The 19,410-nt window shown below is 40.7% G+C and overlaps 1 protein-coding gene across 1 annotated transcript in view; it reads right to left on the bottom strand.

Moving 5' to 3' along the window:
* The window catches only part of ANO4 (anoctamin 4), a 444,323-nt gene that overhangs the window by 51,568 nt on the left and 373,345 nt on the right, over positions 1-19,410 (bottom strand). The window contains exons 17-20 of the mRNA XM_069585151.1: positions 12,519-12,601; positions 9,046-9,186; positions 5,936-6,100; positions 1,219-1,255 (exon numbers count right to left, since the gene is read on the bottom strand). Coding sequence (XP_069441252.1) covers positions 1,219-1,255; positions 5,936-6,100; positions 9,046-9,186; positions 12,519-12,601 — 426 coding nt within the window. The remainder of the gene's footprint in view (positions 1-1,218; positions 1,256-5,935; positions 6,101-9,045; positions 9,187-12,518; positions 12,602-19,410) is intronic.

Here is a 19,410-nt window from a genome sequence, read left to right as displayed (position 1 = left end):
TTTACTCCATCAATTCCTTTCCCACAAATGATAACTCAAAATGCTTCCAAGGAGCACATCTGAGAAGGGAGGGGAGAGACACAGGGAATCTTATTTAAAATGGTTTAAATGTCAATTTCAGAACAAGGCTATACTCCTGTGGAGGGAAGAAATGACAAAGGCTACTTTAGGGCTTTAGCTTCATTTCATTTCTGCTACTGAATTCTTGGTTACACAGGAAGGTCTCCTAGGTCATCAGCCAACTGGTGGTTTCCCAGATGGACCAGACTGACCAGGGCTGGATCTCTATCAGCATCTTTTCCAGCCTGCATCAAGTTGCCCCTGGACAAAGACTATATCAATGGGCAGTTATCTCTTCTGTGGACATGAACTTTTATCTTTTGGGGCAAAGAATAGTGGTGATGGAAGATTTCTGTGACTTTACAGGAAATATGCCAAGTGCCTAGCTCTGTATCTGGCACATAGAAGGGCTAAATAAACAGCACCTTTTATTATAATGATTATTATAAATAAAAACACTTCTGTGTTTTTCCCCTTTTGGAAAAGCTGCATATGGGCATGCACTAAAACAGGTTCTGTGTGGGAGCACATAATTTTCTCAGACTGCATAGAGTAAAATGACTAATATCTCATTAATGAAATTGGGACAGCTCCTCTGTCTTGAAAATGTAGTGAATGCACAGCTTATAGCTCGTCACCAGACTGCTCTGGTGCTTTACAGGGTCTTAGGGGTAACTGTCCAGATATATTCCTACAAATGTCTGTCATAGTTAGCCTGCCTATATTCCTGGTAAAAGACTCCTAGTCTTCAAAGCAACTAACTTTGCTCTGATTTTATATGCCATGAAGACTGGCTATGTTTTTAATTAAATAAAAATTGTAGGCTGTAGCAAATGACTCCTTTCCTAAATGATTATAGGTACTTCATACACATGTATTTTTGTAATGTTATAGTTTTGGGGCATTAAGAGAAAACCTACTCTAAATTGTGTTAGCTCATGAAAGGATAGTATTTGTGGGAGGTTTTAAAACCTTAGGAAAGATTCTCCCAGCTCTTAGACATAGTTAACATGTCCTGTGGAGGGCAAAGAACAAACCATTGTACACAATTCAAAATAAAGGGAATGCTTTTTTTCAGCAGTGTTTCAGATCTGACTCTTTGAGAAGGCATTTTTCAGACCACAATAATGTATCATGAAATTAAAGGGTTCTACTCACCTAAATTTGTCAGAAGAAGAGCAACCTTTTCATAGAGCTGTAAAATAAATTTCCTACATTTAACAAACTGTAGATGGTCTAAGACAGGTAATTATGAAGCAAATGGGTAATTAAGTCATGAATGAAAATAATTACTATCCCCCTGTTCAAACAATGAAAACACTGTCTACAATTATGTCTTTTCAGGGCAGGAAAGAAATGTCCAAGGGCCCACTTTACTATTTCTGAAATCTCACTTTTTGATTGGGATGAATAAAATCTGTGACAATAAGCCAGCTGCCACTAATTACTAACTTGCTAAGTGATGCTGGGCAAGTCATAATATTCCTGGGATTCAGCATCCTCAGGGTAAAATCTCTAAGACTGCTTCTGAAAAGAGTCTGTAATCCCATTGTTTTTACCAGCTATTGTATTTTCTAGATTATAGCATTCATAAATAATAAAGTGATAAAACATTACTCCCACATTACTGCCAAACTAATGTACTCTGCTTTTCCATTCGTTAATTAGGTGCATCCCTAACTCACCTAACCATCTGGTAAACGGACGGCTTGACAGAAAGGGAGTGTGCCCATGAGTTTGTGTGTGTGTATGTATGGAAGTGCAGGGGGTACAGTTAAAGTACTCCCCACCCCGATGGAAGGGGAGTGTGCCCATGTGTTTGTGTATGGAAGTGGAGGGGTTAGAGTTAAGGGCAAACCCTCCCCTAAGAGGTTTCCTAGGAGGACAAACATTGAAAGAAAAAGAGCAAGTTCTTCCTCTAAAATGAAATGTAATAAATGAAGAGGAAAAAGAAAACTAGTCAAATGGATTTGAAAAATATGGAAATGAATATCACCTTTAAACTAAAGTAGTAAAATCACACTGGGTAAAATCCCCAGGCTGGAATTAGAGCTTTACCAGCCAGAAAGCTGTAGGTCTTAGGCATGTTACCTTACTTCTTAATATCATTTTCCTTACATGTGGTTGAGACTCACTCATTTTGAGGTCCTTACTAACTTTTGAATTCTCTTACCCCAGACTTTATTTTTTTGGGCTCCAAAATCACTGCAGATGGTGACTGTAGCCGTGAAATTAAAAGACGCTTACTCCTTGGAAGAAAAGTTATGACCAACCTAGATAGCATATTCAAAAGCAGAGACATTGCTTTGCCAACAAAGATCCATCTAGTCAAGGCTAACATTTTTCCAGGGGTCATGTATGGATGTGAGAGTTGGACTGTGAAGAAGGCTGAGTGCCGAAGAATTGATGCTTTTGAACTGTGATGTTGGAGAAGACTCCTGAGAGTCCCTTAGACTGCAAGGAAACCCAACCAGTCCATTCTGAAGGAGATCAGCCCTGGGTGTTCTTTGGAAGGAATGATGCTAAAGCTGAAATTCTAGTACTTTGGCCACCTCATGCAAAGAGTTGACTCATTGGAAAAGACTCTGATACTGGGAGGGATTGGGGGCAGGAGGAGAAGGGGATGACCGAGGGTGAGACGGCTGGATGGCATCACGAACTCGATGGACGTGAGTCTGAGTGAACTCTGGGATATGGTGATGAACAGAGAGGCCTGGCGTGCTGCGATTCATGGGGTCGCAAAGAGTCGGACACGACTGACCGACCGAACTGACCGACCGACCGAACTGACCGACCGACCTCAGATTTCTGGGCTAGCTACTTAAAGTCAAAATACTCAGACTGCATGACTTTAAACTTTCAGCAATAATTATGGTTTGTTATAGTAAAATACAATTCATATGGCCATAGTAACAAATTTTCTGTATAGAAACCTCAGACTCTGTAAGAGTCCAGCATTAAAAGAGATTGGTGTAATTTTCAATATGAAGTCTTGTGGTATAGGTGAGTCATACATCTCAACTGTATCATAAATATACTGGTTAACATATTAGGACATGTACTTGATGTTAATATATTCGATGTTAATCAAATGTGCTTTAATATTACAAAAGTATTATATCATTAAAATTAATTATCAAGGAAAATTAAATTTAACTGGTGAGACAACGTTGCTCAAAAATATGATGATACATGTAAGCTTCAGTGTATGGATTTTATCATTTTGGTGACTCAGAAACCTTTTATTAAACATGTAAAACACCTGTCTAGCTGCTAGCACACAGTAGGTGCTTTGTATCATCCCTAATCATATACTATTTCACCTCCCCTCCTGCTTCATTTTTACTTCATTTATTTTTTTTTTCTTGGCTGTATTCCATGAAGTAGAGATTGTTGGATACATGATTTTAAGTTAAGTGAATTATTACTCTGACAGCACTGGCACCTGGTCAAAATGTATAATCAAGTGTGTGTTTACAGACCTAAGGCATGTTCACAGGAATTTATTTCTTAAGATGAATAAATTAAGACACTGGAGAAAAGAGATGATAAAAGTACAGTAAATTTTAATGTACCACATCCTACCTGGATGCAGAATCTTTCAGTGCTCTGGCTGTCTGCTTCATTTCACTATGAATCACTCCCCTTTACAAAGATTATTCCACAGTTAACTTTAAGACCAGCTGAACTGTGGATGGGGCAGTGCTAGGGAGTGGCAAACACCCATTTTCAGTCTCCACTGGACCAAACAGTTACACAGCCATCATGTCAAAATGATCAGCAAGTGCTCCTTTTTTTCCCCTACCTTCTGGATTTTTAAACTTTTTCCCTACAATAATAAAGTTCCTGTATATTTAATAATAAATTACACATACTTCATTATCTCAGTGATTTCAGCACTATGGCCCAGATTTAAGTTGCAATATAAACAAGAGAGAGGGGAACTATAATTGAACACTTACTCCATGCCAAACACTATACATGGCACTCTACATATGCTTATTCTCTCCTACAAACCTCAAGTCTAACAATGTCAGTCATCACCTTTTGTTCTGTAATTAGTAACAACAGTTTACAGAGTGCCTACTGTGAGCCGGAGCCTGTTTTGTCCCTGGGAAATAACAACAGAGGAAAAAAAAATGGCAAAAGTTTCTGCCTTCTTGGGGCTACACTGAAATGGAGAAGATAGATAATAAACACAATAAATGTTTAAAAATAGCCTATTAGATGGCAATTAATGCCATAGAGGGCTTCCCAGGTGGCAATAATGGTTAAAAAAACAAAAGAAAACAAACACCTGCCTGCCAATGGAGGAGATGTAAGAGATGCAGGTTCGATCCCTGGGTTGGGAAGATCCCCTGGAGGAGGGCATGGTAACCCTCTCCAGTATTCTTGCTTGGAGAATCCCATGGACAGAGGAGCCTGGCAGGCTAAGTCCATAAGGCTGTAAAGATTCAGACATGACTGAGGTGACTTAGCATAGCACAGTGCCATAGAGAAAAATGGAGTGGGCGAGGAGCTAGGCAATGGTCAGGAAGCAGGAGTGGGTTGCAATTTTACATGGAGCGACCAGGGAAGCCTTCTATTAGAAAAATAACCTTTGAACAAAGACCTGAAGGAGGTGCGGGAGTAAAGTCTACAGACCCCACAGGGAAGAAGGTTCTAGGTGGAGGGAAGAGCAAGTCCAAATCCTGCATGAGAGCATGCCTCACACATCTGAGAAACCAAAGGAAGGCCAAGGAGGAGCAGGGGAGTCAGGGTGAGAAGGGGGAGACAGGGTCAAAGACCTCCCTGGGGCCAGATGAGGGAGACCCCAGCGGCCATGTGAAGACCTGAACTTTGAGTGAGAGGAAAGCCACTGGATACAGTGAGTGAGGCTGGCTTACTTATGTGAAGCTTGCTCTGGCTGCTATGGTGAGCCTGGGTTGAGCAGACAGGGAAGCTGGGAGACCAGTGGGGAAGGCATGGCAATAACCCAGGTGAGAGATCCTGAGGACTTGGACCAAGGTGGGACTTGGGATGTGTGGAAGATGGTCAGACTCTGGATACATTTTCACAGTGAGAGAAACAGAGAAGTCAAAGAGAACAAGGTTTTCAGCCTGGGCAGCTATGATGGGGAGACTGGGAGGAGCTGATTCTGGAAAGAAGATGGGGAGTAAGGGTGATGAATGTGTTAGGTGGGGAATCTGGGATTCAAGGGAGACAGCTGGGCTGAAAAACGTACTTTAAAAAAAGCCTAAAATCAACACAAGCAACATCACCACCCTGGAAGATTCCTTGCTGAGTTATCTCTAGGAATGCTTTGAATTCAGATTAACTTCCCATCATTCAGAATCAAAAAAGAAATGAGAACCAACACTGTTGAGCTATGTCAGATTCTGAGCTGGGCCTTAAAATATATTTTTTCTCTTTGTTACCCCTTGGACTATACAGTTGATGGAATTTTCCAGGCCAGAATACTAGAGTAGGTGGCCTTTCCCTTCTCCAGGGGATCTTCCCCACCCAGGAATTGAACCGGGGTCTCCTGCATTGCAGGTGGATTCTTTACTAACTGAGCTATCAGGGAAGCCTTTTTTTTTTTTTTTTGTCTCTAAATTTCCCCAAGGGGCTTATAGTGTTACCTTATTAGGTACATAAGGTAACTGAGGTTTAGAGAGGGCAAATGCCTTGCTCAATCTTATACTGTAGGACATTCTACAGGCCAGATTTGACTCAAGTCTTCTATACCCCCAAAAAAGTACACCTCATGCCAGGCCACAAGTGTCACATAACTGACCAATCTCTCTGAGGCCAGGTCCCTTTAGAAACAGAAGACACAATCACCTGCTGCACACACAGTTTATCCACGTGACTAGTTACCTAGATGCTCACTTACCACATTCAGCAGCATAATGATGCAGAAATTGATGCACACAGCAGTTCCTGTGGTTGCAACCTGAGAATTATTCCTGATTAATGCCCACTTAAAGGCTGCAAAAGTGCTGACGGTCACCACCCTGTAAATGACAATCCCGAACACTGCGGCGATCACCACGCAGATCTGGCAGGAAGACAGAGGACACTCAGTGAGCACAGTGGTGGGATGTTTCAGGGAGGGGCTCCCACCCCTAAGAAAATCCTCCGACAGGAAAAGGAGATACGGTCATGGTGGTCCTGAGTGGAGACACCATAACAAAAGGCACACTTTCCATGTGGTTGATACTTCTCATCTGTTTGTATGTTCTTTGTTATCCAAATAGAAAAACCATGGTACTTGAGAGTTGATAAACTGTTCAGCTACAGAATGACACTTTTAAAATCAGAATATTAGATTAAGCAAATGAACAAATATTATGGAAATCTTATCATGTTGCTCTTCTGCTTAAAGCTATTTCTTGGTTTCCTTTTACTCTTAGGATAAAAGCAAAGCCCTTACGGTGGCCTGAAAAGTCTCTCCAGCCCCACTGTTTTTCCACTCCCTCCAAAGACTCCAGACCTTTCCTTATTGTTTCAAATAGGCTAAGCACCCTTAATCTTCCTTTGCCCAAAACGCTGACCTGCCCAGCACATGACACACCCACATGTACTCCCATAGTCTACTTAATACCTATTCATTCTTCACATCTCAGCTCAAGAACTGCTTCATAATTAATGATTTTCATGACCCCCTCCTCCACTCCTCAGGCTTTCTGTTGTTGTTATATGGTACCAATGGCTTCCCAGATGGGTCAGTAGTAGAGAACCCGGCTCCCAGTGGAGGAGACAGAAGAGACATGGGTCTGATCCCTGGTTTGGGAATATTCCGTGGAGGAGGGTATGGCAACCCACTCCAGTTGCCTGGAGAATCCTATGGACAGAGGAGCCTGGTGGGCTACAGTCCGTAGGGTTGCCAAGAGTCAGACATGACTGAGCAACTGAGCATGCACATGGTACCTCTGCTGTTCTTGCAATATGCAGCTTATTTGTTGTTATTCAGTCGCTAAACTTATAATTTCTAACAACCGTCTGCTTATTGTCAGTTTCCCCCACTCAGACAGTAAGCTCTACCAAGGTAGGGACGGTGACTGTCGTTTCTGCAGTTCATGGTTTCTGCAACATCTTAGCATCATGCCAGGTGCTCAGTTATTTGTTGCTGAATAAGCCTATGAAAGGTACATACTCTTATTTATCAGATAGATACACACACTGAACTGAGGCATCTTCCTCTGAACACTTGATGGTGTTTGAGAAGAATACAGCATATCTCTATCTCTGTGAATAATGGGGATTTGAGATTCCAAAAAATTCTGTGGCTTTCATTAGATGACTCGCTTACTGTGTCTTAGAGAAGAGACCTTAGCTTACATGGCCGTCAAAAACTAGATCTTAAAGTGGGGCCTCAGGATGTGCTCTGGCAACTTAGAGCTTCTCTTCTCTATAGGAGCTTTCCGATGTTTCGCATAGCCGCTGTCTTTGGTATACCGTGAGAGACATGCTCTAAAAGCCCAGGGATAAAACCTAGCTGAACTGGCAAAAAATAGTAGTAATAATAGAAAACAAACAAAAACCCGCCTGTGTTTGAATCCTGGAGCTGTTGATATGGAGATAGGTGAGACCTACACTGAATTTTAGACAAGGATGGCAATATGCTGCAATGGACAGTTCACTGTACTCAGAGTCATAAGTCACGGCTGAGTCCTGGTTCAGCTATAACCTGGCAGTGTGACCTTGAGCAAGTAGCTTGTTCTCTCCATGGCTTTAGCGTCTACAGGTCTTATTGTGAGAAATACAACCCAAAATAATACATATAAATGTACTTACAGGAGGCAAAGCCTGACACCACTGCCTACAAAGCAGAATCTGTAGATAGGGCAGGATCTGAGTCTTGACTCAAGCTGAGGGACACTTGGGCAATCTGCCTACCCCATCATCTCCCCAGTTTCCTCCTGGCTACAGCGGGGAGATTGGCTAGATTTTCTGTTGTTCTGTCTTTCCCATTCGAACCAATTAGAATATATATTTATGCACATGTGCTCTTTGAAAAGAGGAGAAAGGAGGATCCTAACCTTCCTTTCTGTTCTAAAATGACATTTCTGACAAATTGCATATGTGTGGTTCAGTAACTGACAGGGTCAAAGTGGATCACAAAATGACTTCTTTTTAGGAAAAACTAACAATCCAGCTTCAGATTAGTGTTTTGAAAACTGATATAACCATCAGCCAGAGAAGGCAATGGCACCCTACTCCAGTACTCTTGCCTGGAAAATCCCATGGACAGAGGAGCCTGGTAGGCTGCAGTCCATGGGGTTGCTAAGAGTTGGACACGATTGAGTGACTTCACTTTCACTTTTCACTTTCATGCACTGAAGAAAGAAATGGCAACCCACTCCAGTGTTCTTGCCTGGAGAATCCCAAGGACAGGGGAGCCTGGTGGGCTGCAGTCTATGGGGTCGCACAGAGTCGGACACGACTGAAGCGACTTAGCAGTAGCAGCAACAGCAGCATAACCATCAGCAAAATAAATATTAGGGAGTTAGAGCTGGCATTAAAAAACAGACTAATAAAAAAATCAGAGTTCCTTGAATATAAAGATGGGCATTGTTTCAATAACTATTTTCAGTTTTATACATCTATTTGCATAGCATATACTGGGTTATGGCAAAGAATGTATTTATTATATGGGCATTGTAAAAATGAAAGCTTGAACGATATTGCTGTAAGTTCCATGTCATAGTTTTAGTTCCTTTCATTATGGCATAGACAAATGGAAAGAACAGTAGTTCGAGAACCTGAGCTTTTGGCTATTTCCTGGCTAACCTGGGGGAGCCCCTTAACCTTCTGGAGTCTCAGTTACTCCACCTGTAAAATGGGACAGCAGTGTCACCCCTGATCATCATATAGAACTGTTGTGAGGTCTAAATATCAGAACGTACAAAAAATGTATTTAAATACCTGGTATGATTATTGTTCCCATGCTATAAGTTTGTACTTTATGAAACACAGTTGTGTAAAAAAAAGGATTCATACCATAAAAAATATTCCAGATGCAGAAACAATAAGTCGGCTGCATTTATCTGCAAATGCTTGATATGGTTCTGGCTTGCCAGAAATGGGATTCATCCGCTCTTTCTTGGAATACTTGGCTTCAAACTGGGGCCGTATTTCTTCCTAAAAAACAAGCAGACACATTTTTGCATACTGAAGAGGTACTCAGACAAGAAGAAAAAAAAATCATTTTACCCCACAAGAAAACAGTCAACAAATGCCACAGTCATCACTCACTCCATGATATGCACTTGGAAACCCAGGTTTAAATATTCGGAAATTGGCCACTTATTAAAGAAAATCTAAAGAATGATGATCTTTAATTATTATCATCATGGCTCTGTGATTTAGACTAATAGTTAAGTATTTCTATTATCTTATTAAATGATACTTGAAGAAAGAAACTGAGAGTGAGAAAGGGACCAATTTGTCCCTGTCCCCAGTAGTTTGAAATAACTAACAAGCTTTTATTTATTATTGAGGAATGATAATGAACACCAGGACAAAGAAAACTTCTCAAGAGTGAAATGTTCAGAATTCATTTTATGAGTTATAATGGCAATATAATTCTTAGTTTTCTACAATTTTTAGTTTTTCGATTTAGGCAGCTAAAAACCTGGTGAATCTGTTTTTTAAATAAGCTCCTATAGGAGTTATTCCCCCTTAACCATAGATTTTAATGCATTCTTAATTGGTATTGAAAACAAGGTAAACGCCTTTCAAATCCAGTTAAAATCAAGGCTCCTCTAATTCTAAATCAAGCTGAGATTTTTATTTCATTGAGTTGAGCCCCATCCAATGTGAATGGCTTCTGCTAAAAGCAATGACAGGATTAGGAAAAGACAAGCAACAAAACGGTGTGCTGAAGTGGTTCTGATTAATTAGGAACTTGTTTTATGTGAGTGTCTTGGAAGAGGCAGGAAAAGGAGCAGAAACTCTGGTACCAGGGAGACTTGAGTTAATTCAGGCAGAAACACTCAAGAGCTGGGTGAAGGTACTGACAGGAAGCCAAGAAGGACGTGACAGGAGAGACATTATGGAGGGTCTGGTAGGGGCCACCCTGTGTAGGAGGAAAGGCAGCCTGACTCCCTCCACAGGATAAGTCCGATGCTGGCTTCACGCAGATAATCAGGGAGGTCATGGGGAGAGACATTTATAAACAGCCTCTGCCTCCTTTATTTCAGGTAGTTATACCTTAGGATATATCAGATCTAGAATATTCTGCTTCTTTGGGAAACTCAATTCATCAGGCTATAAGTGTCATCAAGGGTCACTAAGTTAATCATCCAGAAACTGAGGTCAATCAGGGAGGCAGACCTGTCATCCTGGGTATGACAGGCTAAGTTTCGTCCCCACCCTACCTCCCAATTCGTAAGCTGAAGTCCTTACCCTCAATATCTCAGAATGTGTCTGTATTTGGAGACAGGGTTCCTACAGATGTAATTAAGTTAAAATGAAGTCATTAGAGTGAACCCTGATCCAACATGACTAGAGTCTTTGCAAGAAGAGCACATTTAGAGACATGCACAGAGAGAAGGCATGTGAAGACTCAGGGAGTAGATGGCCATTGACAAGCCAAAGGCAGAGACAGGGAACAGATCCTTCCCTCATGGCCCTCAGAAGAAACCAGCCCTGCCAATGGTCTCAACTGCTCACCTCCAAACTGAGAGGCAGTTTCTATTGTGTAAGCCACCCAGTCAGTGCTGCTTTGTTATGGCAGCCCTAGCCAGGTAATACTCTGGCTTACCCCTGAAGGAGGCATGCGGCTCATCTGGGTTCTTCTGCACAGCAAGCTGAGAGCCACAGCTACAGTAACAGGCATTCCTACACTGACTCCCAAACAGAACTGGAACTGCACATGGCTCCTGACCTGACCTCTACACAGGGGTGCTGAGTGAAAGCGCTGAGGTTCAGCGCTCCATGCTTTTTCACAGGGCTGGGAATCCAGAAGGATCCAGACTTACCAGAGATATGTTTACCCTAAAGGTCCCCATATAGTGCGCCCACCACAAGTGCCAGTGGTGACTTTAGACTGGTTTAATCAAAGTTACTTAAAATAATGCTACACTTTAAACCTGACAGGAGAATTTAGAAACATTCTTCTTTAGAAATGAAAAAAAAAAAGAAAAATCCAAAGGTGAAGTAATTTCCCTTAGACGACACAGCTTCTTGGTGGTGACTTGGATACCCAGGAAAGAGCATTTTCCATCCCATGTGAAAGCTACTCCTATACACACATGGAACAAAAACCAGAACAGCTCCACCCAGGAGGAAGTCTCGGATGCTGCAGTCTTGCTGCAGTTGGTAGCCTTCAGAAACCCTGGTCGTCCCTTCCAACTCAGAAAACCATTTTCTGGAGAGTGAATGCTTATACAAGCCTGAGAGGGGCCTTAGCACGGGAACAAGGATTGCTGAAAATCCCAGTATCATGTCTATATTTAAAAACGACCCAAATATGTTTATGGGCTCGAGGAGAAAAGGCATCCATCCACAAGGTATGATTTGAAGGAAAAACATTCCTCTCAAAATTATGTCCTCTACCAAACCTATCCCAGGGCTAAAATTCTCAGTTATGTTTACAGACGATTCCATTTAATTTATAAAAATAAACATATGTGTCTCCTGGAAGGAAAACACCCATTAAGACCCATGATCGTATCATATATGACTAGTGCATTGGATTTACTTGCACCAGTAGGCTCTCAGGAAATGGAACTCAGGAGAGGCAGGGGATGAGAGGAAGGAGAGACGAGTTCAGGCCTGAGTGACTCTCAAGGGAAAGCAGGGTCCAAGAGACGTATGATGACCAAACTCAGCATGGGGCCTCAAGACTTTTGACATAAAGACCAGACACAGGTTAGGAAAGGGCATGGTGTACTGGCCGGGAAGGTAGAGTAACATGCTGAAAAAGTGGAGTCTGAGGGCCAGAGTTTACCTCTGCTGGACAGTTTTATCTAGCGGTGGCCGGCTTTTAGCACATCAACCAAAGAGCTTGCATGCGCAGTGGTTCCCCCTCAGTGTTTATCCTGTGAGAATCCTTCTGAGCTGTCCAGGGTCCTGAAGACTTAATCATTTCCTTGGAGAAATTTAGGAGGTCTGCTTTCAAGTGCCTATAACTGTAAACTAATATTCTCCTTCTGACACAGTAAAGAGAATGGATAATATTTAAGGAAACTAAACAAATCTTACTACCAATTCTTCTGATGCCTCTACATACAAGTCAAATGCTTTACTTAGCCATGAACTTTTTACTCCACTAAGAAATCAAATGTATTTTTTTAAATTCTTCTGCTACATTTTTATACTGCTTGAAATTTCCTGCAGAGACAGGTATAAAAATGCTTTATAAGTCAACCTGACTTCCGTCACAGAGCAGAAAGTGATGACTCAAGAGGGATTGTGTATTTCTTGATTATCTGCTCTTTTTTTTTTAAATTGAGGTAAATAATACAAACCTCCTCTTCTTCCCAGTCTATCAAATCCCAGTCATAAGCAATTACTGCTCTCCGTCTTTTCCAAAACTCCAGGAAAACTGTTGCTGGAACAAGCAGAGAAAGATAGACATTTTCAAATAAAACAATGCCTTGAACTGTGTCAATAGATAATGAAGCCATTGTAAAGAATGACAGCTGTTTGTGTAAGCATTCTTGAATATCAGAATTTCTAGCTAAACATCATTTAACAAAGATCATTTTCTGAGAATTACTAAGCCTGTGTCAAACATAATGAAAACTCAAGAGATTTAAATTAAGCTGATTTGCAAGTCATGGCAGAACAGATTTATTAGAATGACAAAGCTTCTGGGATGTAAATATACAGAAAACTAGGTTACCAATATCTTTCTAGCTGATAGAGTATTTAACAACTTATTGACCAGAGATATATTAATACATCTTTTGTTACCTGAACATTATTGACTAGAGACGTATCAATAATCACTTACATAACAAATTGCCAGAGAAGGAAATGGCAAGCCACTCCAGTATTCTTGCCTGGAAAATCCCATGGACAGAGGAGCTGGCAGGCTACAGTCTGTGGAGTTGCAAGAGTCAGACACGACTTAGCAACTAAACCACTACTACTAACAAATTGCCAGCCACAGGCATTAGTTTCTACAAAAATCCCCTGGTCATTAATGTGTTAAAAAGCGAGGGACAGAAAAGCGAAAACAAAACTTAGCAGTTCACATGTATTTAATTGGCAGAGATTTCTCATTCCCTCCAATCTTCCTCAGGACAAATATCCTCATATTAAAGGCAAAGTGTGTAAACTGTATTAAAAATCCTTTTCCAACCTGTTCCAACCTTTTTCAGCCTTTACCACCCAAGTAAAGCTGATGGTGATCCTCATTTAGCCAAAGTAAGTTTCTACTCAATTCAGTTTAAATATATCAACACAAACGAATTGCTGAGTATTATAAAATGACAGGTCACAAATGATCAAGACATATTCCTGTTGCCCAGGAAGCCACAAGCCAGAAGAGGGGACCCATGCACACATTTGCTCACTCACTCAGAGGACGGCTGTGACTAAGAATCGCAGAGACACCCTAGGAGAGGGAATTGTCAGATCCAACTCTACTGGGCCTTACTGTGTAGTCAGATTAGAGAAAGGGGAAAATACGTCAATGTCCTATGTTTGGAATCAGTTTCATGGAGAAAAGTAAGCATCCAAATGTTCATTCCAAAGAGAGATGATGACTTCCTTCTTTTCTGCTCCCCTCTGCCCTCAGTTCAGTTCACTCAGTCATGTCCGACTCTTTGTGGCCCCATGAACTGTAGCATGCCAGGCTTCCCTGTCCATCACCAATACCCAGAGCTTGCTCAAACCCATGTCCATCGAGTTGGTGATGCCATCCAACCATCTCGTCCTCTGTCGTCCCCGTCTCCTTCTGCCTTCAATCTTTCTCAGCATTTTTTGTCATTAGTGGAAAGATTCCTCATTAGTGGAAAGATTTCTCATTATTCAGACATAGCTGCTGCTGCTGCTAAGTTGCTTCATTCGTGTCCGACTCTGTGAGACCCAATGGACGGCAGCCCACAGGCTACCCCGTCCCTGGGATTCTCCAGGCAAGAACAATAGAGTGGATTGCCATTTCCTTCTCCAGTGCATGAAAGTGAAAAGTGAAAGTGAAGTCGCTCAGTCGTGTCCGACTAGTAGCGACCCCATGGACTGCAGCCTACCAGGCTCCTCTGTCCATGGGATTTTCCAGGCAAGAGTACTGCAGCAGCGTGCCATTGCCTTCTCCTATTCAGACATAGAACACATATTTAAAAATAAGTAAGTGGAAAGATATTATAGGGTAACAGTTAAGAGCTGTCTGGCTTGTGACTTAGACATTCTTAGACTTGAAATCCAGTTCAGATACAAGCTGTGCTACTATTGGCAAATGAATTAACATTTCTAATTCTCAAAATCCTGCTAAGCAAATGAAAGATGGCAATATAATCCCTATCTGCAATGGCAAAATGCAAAATGCTCTAAAAGTTTTAAGTTTTTCTTCCTAAGTCTGGCACAAATTCATCATGTGGCAAGCTGTGACCTTGACTGAGGTGATGCTACTCAAAGTCTTTATTAATCCATCTTCTTAGACTAACAAGGGTGACCAAAGCATAAGTGACTTGTAGGACAATATTGAGTGGTCTAACACATATAATTGAAATACTAGATAATATGATTCTGGAAAGTTTTCTAAAAACATGCAAGATCTGTACACTGGGAATTATATAACATTGCTTAGATAAATTATGGAACAATTAAATAAATGAGCTAACTGATATTCATGGATAGAAATATTTGATATTAAGTCTTCAGTATTCCCAAAATGATTTACTGCTTCAACTCGTTGCAATCAGATACTAGCATTTTGGAGGGGGTAGAAGTTGACAAGGTAACTCTACAATTTATATGGAAATGCAAAGGACCTAAAGTAGACCAACCAATTTAAAAAGAATAAGTTTTTGAGGCTTACTGTTATACTATCATGATCAAGAGAGGATGTTATTATATAAAAGTACAGGCATAGATCAAATAGAAAAAATTCGAGGTTTAGACCCACACATGGTCAATTGTTCAACCAAAAAATGGCAAGAAAATTCAAGGAAGAAAAGGATAATCTTACACCAAGTAGTACAGGAAAAACTGGATACCCACATACACAAAGAAATGGATCTGACCCTTACCTTACACAATATACAAAAATCATCTTGAGATAACTCATGGACCTAACTATATGATCTAAAACTATAAGTTCTCTAGAAGAAAATACAGAAGAAAATCTTAGGAATCTTAAATTGGCAAAGATTTCTTAAATAAAAAGCACAGAATAAAAGAAAAACTAATTTGGAGTATACTGGAAGTAAAAATTCTTACTTTTTAAAAGATACCATTAAGAACATAAAAATGAAAATCACAAACTGCAAAAATATTTGCAAACATATATATGCTAAAGGACTTCTATCCAGATTAAATAAATAACATTTAAATATAAGAAGATAGTAACATATGGGTATTTGAACAAAAACTTCAATAAAGATGTGTAGCTTGCAAACAAGTTCATGGAAAGATGTTCAACATCAGTAGTCATCAGGGAAATGCAAATTAAAACCACAATGGGATAGCACTATATACACTATGATGATAAAGACTACTAATTCCACATGTTTGTAAGGATGTAGAACACCTGGAGCTCTCATATAATGCTGTTGGGAATGCACAATTGCATAGCTACATTTTTTTTTTTTAAATAAAGTTAGACATTCTCTTAGTCTATGATCAGCAATGCCACTCTCAGTTATTTTTCCAGGAGAAATAGATAACAAAGACTTTTATGCAAAATGTGCAAAGAAGTTTATAAGAGCCATTAAGTCTTAGATGAATAAAAGCTGGATTGAACCAAATACTTATTAACATTTGGATAAACAAATGAATAAAATGAATAAGCAAATTTCAGTATACCTCAGGCAAGGGAATATTATTCTATACTAAAAAGAACAAATTACAGACATCTGCAACAACATGTATGAATCTCAACACCATTAATCTTAGTGGAAGAAACAAAATGCCAAATACTGAAAGATTCTATTTGTATGAAATTCTAGAACAGACGAAACTACAATGACAGAAAGCATGTTGGAGGTTGCCAAGGGGCTGACTTCAGAGGCATGAGGAAACTTTCTGGAGGATGAAAATGTTTTATGTCATCATTATGGTAACAGTTACATGACTATATATGATTTGACATGATTTGTCAAAATGTACACCTAAAAATCACTGGATTTTATTTTATCTAAATTATACCTAAACAAAGCTGACAAAAACACTTCCTGGTTCTGTCACCCAGAGAAAACCACCATTAATACATTATAAAATACCTTTGTTTAGCTCACAGGAAACATCTTGACCAGGCCTACCAGTGAATGACTGCAGGAAAGAAAAAATTAACACATTCCTCTCCAGAGTCTGCCCAGAACCAGGAAATACCTGTAATGACTTATAGCTTCTTTTACTTTATCTCCTCACTTTCCCTGCTTTGTTCTAAAAATGAAACTGGCATCCAAACCCAGGCAAGATAGTTCTTTAAACACCAGTAGACGACCTTCTCAGTCTGCTGGCTTTTCAAATAAAGTCGTTGTGCTGTGCTTAGTCGTACAGTCATGTCCAACACTTTGCAACCTGTGGACTGCAGCCCACCAGGCTCCTCTGTCTGTGGGGATTCTCTAGGCAAGAATAGTGGAGTGGGTTGCCATGCCCTCCTCCAGGGGAATCTTCCCAACCCAGGCATCAAACTCGGTCTCGCATTGCAGGTGGGTTCTTTACTGTCTGAGCCATGAGGGAAGCCCAAGAATACTGGAGTGGGGAGCCTATTGCTTCTCCAGGGGATCTTCCCAAGCCAGGAATTGAACTGGGGTCTCCTGCATTGCACACAGTTTTGTGTGTGTGTGTGTGTTTTTTTTTTTTTTTTTTTTTTACCAGCTGAGCTACCAGAAAGCCCAAAGTCACTAATCCTTACCGCAAAACCTCACTTCTCAATTTAATGGCCTGTTGAGCAGTGAGCAGTAGAAACTTACTGCTGTGAAAGTGCAGCAGTAGATGCTGTGAAAGTGCTGCACTCAATATGCCAGAAAATTTGGAAAACTCAGCAGTGGCCACAGGACTGGAAATGGTCAGTTTTCATTCCAATCCCTAAGATAGGCAATGCCAAAGAATGCTCAAACTACCACACAATTGCACTCATCTCACATGCTAGCAAAGTAATGCTCAAAATTTTCCAAGCCAGGCTTCAACAATATGTGAAACATGAACTTCCAGATGTTCAAGCTGGTTTTAGAAAAGGCAGAGGAACCAGAGATCAAATTGCCAACATCCGCTGGATCATGGAAAAAGCAAGAGAATTCCAGAAAAATATCTATTTCTGTTTTATTGACTATACCAAAGCCTTTGACTGTGTGGATAACAATAAACTGTGGAAAATTTTGAAAGAGATGGGAATACCAACCACCTGACCTGCCTCTTGAGAAACCTGTATGCAGGTCAGGAAGCAACAGGTAGAACTGGACATGGAACAACAGACTGGTTCCAAATAGGAAAAGGAGTACGTCAAGGCTGTAGATTGTCACCCTGCTTATTTAACTTATATGCAGAGTGCATCATGAGAAACACTGGGCTGGATGAAGCACAAGCTGGAATCAAGGTTGCTGGGAGAAATATCAATTACCTCAGATATGCAGATGACACCACCCTTATGGCAGAAAGCGAAGAAGCACTAAAGAGCCTCTTGATGAAAGTGAAAGAGGAGAGTGAAAAAGTTGGTTTAAAACTCAACATTCAGAAAACAAAGATCGTGGCATCCGATCCCATCACTTCATGGCAAATAGATGGAGAAACAGTAGAAATAGTGACAGACTTAATCTTTTTTGGCCTCCAAAATCACTGTAGATGGTGACTGCAGCCATGAAATTAAAAGATGCTTATTCCTTGGAAGAAAAGTTATGATCAACCTAGACAGCATATTAAAAAGCAGAGACATTACTTTGCCAAAAAAGGTCCGTCTAGTCAAGGCTATGGTTTTTCCAGTAGTCATGTATGAATGTGAGAGATGGACTACAAAGAAAGCTGAGTGACGAAGAATTGATGCTTTTGAACTGTGGTGTTGGAAAAGACTCTTGAGAGTCCCTTGGACTGCAAGGAGATCCAACCAGTCCGTCCTAAAGGAAATCAGTGTTGAATATTCGTTGGAAGGACTGATGTTGAAGCTGAAACTCCAATACTTTGGCCACCTGATGCTGGGAAAGATTGAAGGCGAGAGGAGAAGGGGATGACAGAGGATGAGATGGTTGGATGGCATCACTGACTCAATGGACATGAGTTTGAGTAAACTCCAGGAGCTGGTGATGGACAGGGAGGCCTGGTGTGCTGCAGTCCATGGGGTTGCAAAGAGTCGGACATGACTGAGCAACCGAACTGAACTGAGCAGTGAACAGTAGGAACTTGGACACAGTAACACTAAAATACTCCAAATCACACTTTATTTGTACACTTTGCATCCTAAAGAAAACTTAAATACAGCTTTGTGTTATGCTATTATGTGCTTTGAAAGAATTTTTAATGGCTACTTACAATTTCCTTAACCATTCTACTGCTGGATATTTAGGTTATTTTCAGTTTTTGCCTAATATAAACAAAACAAGGAAAACATTTCTATGTATAATGTTCTTATTCTGTAATTAAGATCTTCTCTGATACCCAATTCTGCATAAAATTTTGACTGAGCCCTGGAACAACCTTCTAAGTGGCTACCTGCTACTTACTGGTTCCCACTTTTACCCCTTCCACTTTTGCCACAGTTGCTTCCCAAACACAACTGATAATGTCACATCCAAGTTTACAACATCACTTGGCTTTCTATTGCCTACAGGGTGAAGCCATGGTTCTCTGTTGTGGTACAGATGTCCTGTGATAAACAGGATTCAGGCTCCGACATGCACTGTTATAGTTGAATTTTGTGCCCCCTGGCAAAAATATGTATTATATTTTATTTTTTTCTTTATTATATTGATTAAATTTACGGGTGTACATGCGTTCCCAAACATGAACCCCCCTCCCACATCCCTCTCCATAACATCTCTCTGGGTCATCACCGTGCATCAGCCCCAAGCATGCTGTATCCTGCGTCAGACATAGACTGGTGTCGATTCTTACATGATAGTATACATGTTACAATGCCATTCTCCCAAATCATCCCACCCTCTCCCTCTCCCTCTGAGTCCAAAAGTCCGTTATACACTTCTGTGTCTTTTTTGCTGTCTTGCATACAGGATCGTCATTGCCATCTTTCTAAATTCCATA

This window comes from Ovis canadensis, chromosome 3 (genome assembly GCF_042477335.2).
Source record: "Ovis canadensis isolate MfBH-ARS-UI-01 breed Bighorn chromosome 3, ARS-UI_OviCan_v2, whole genome shotgun sequence".
Taxonomy (NCBI): domain Eukaryota; kingdom Metazoa; phylum Chordata; class Mammalia; order Artiodactyla; family Bovidae; genus Ovis; species Ovis canadensis.
Note: the sequence above shows the minus strand (reverse complement) of the source record. Positions and strands in the feature narration are given on the sequence as shown.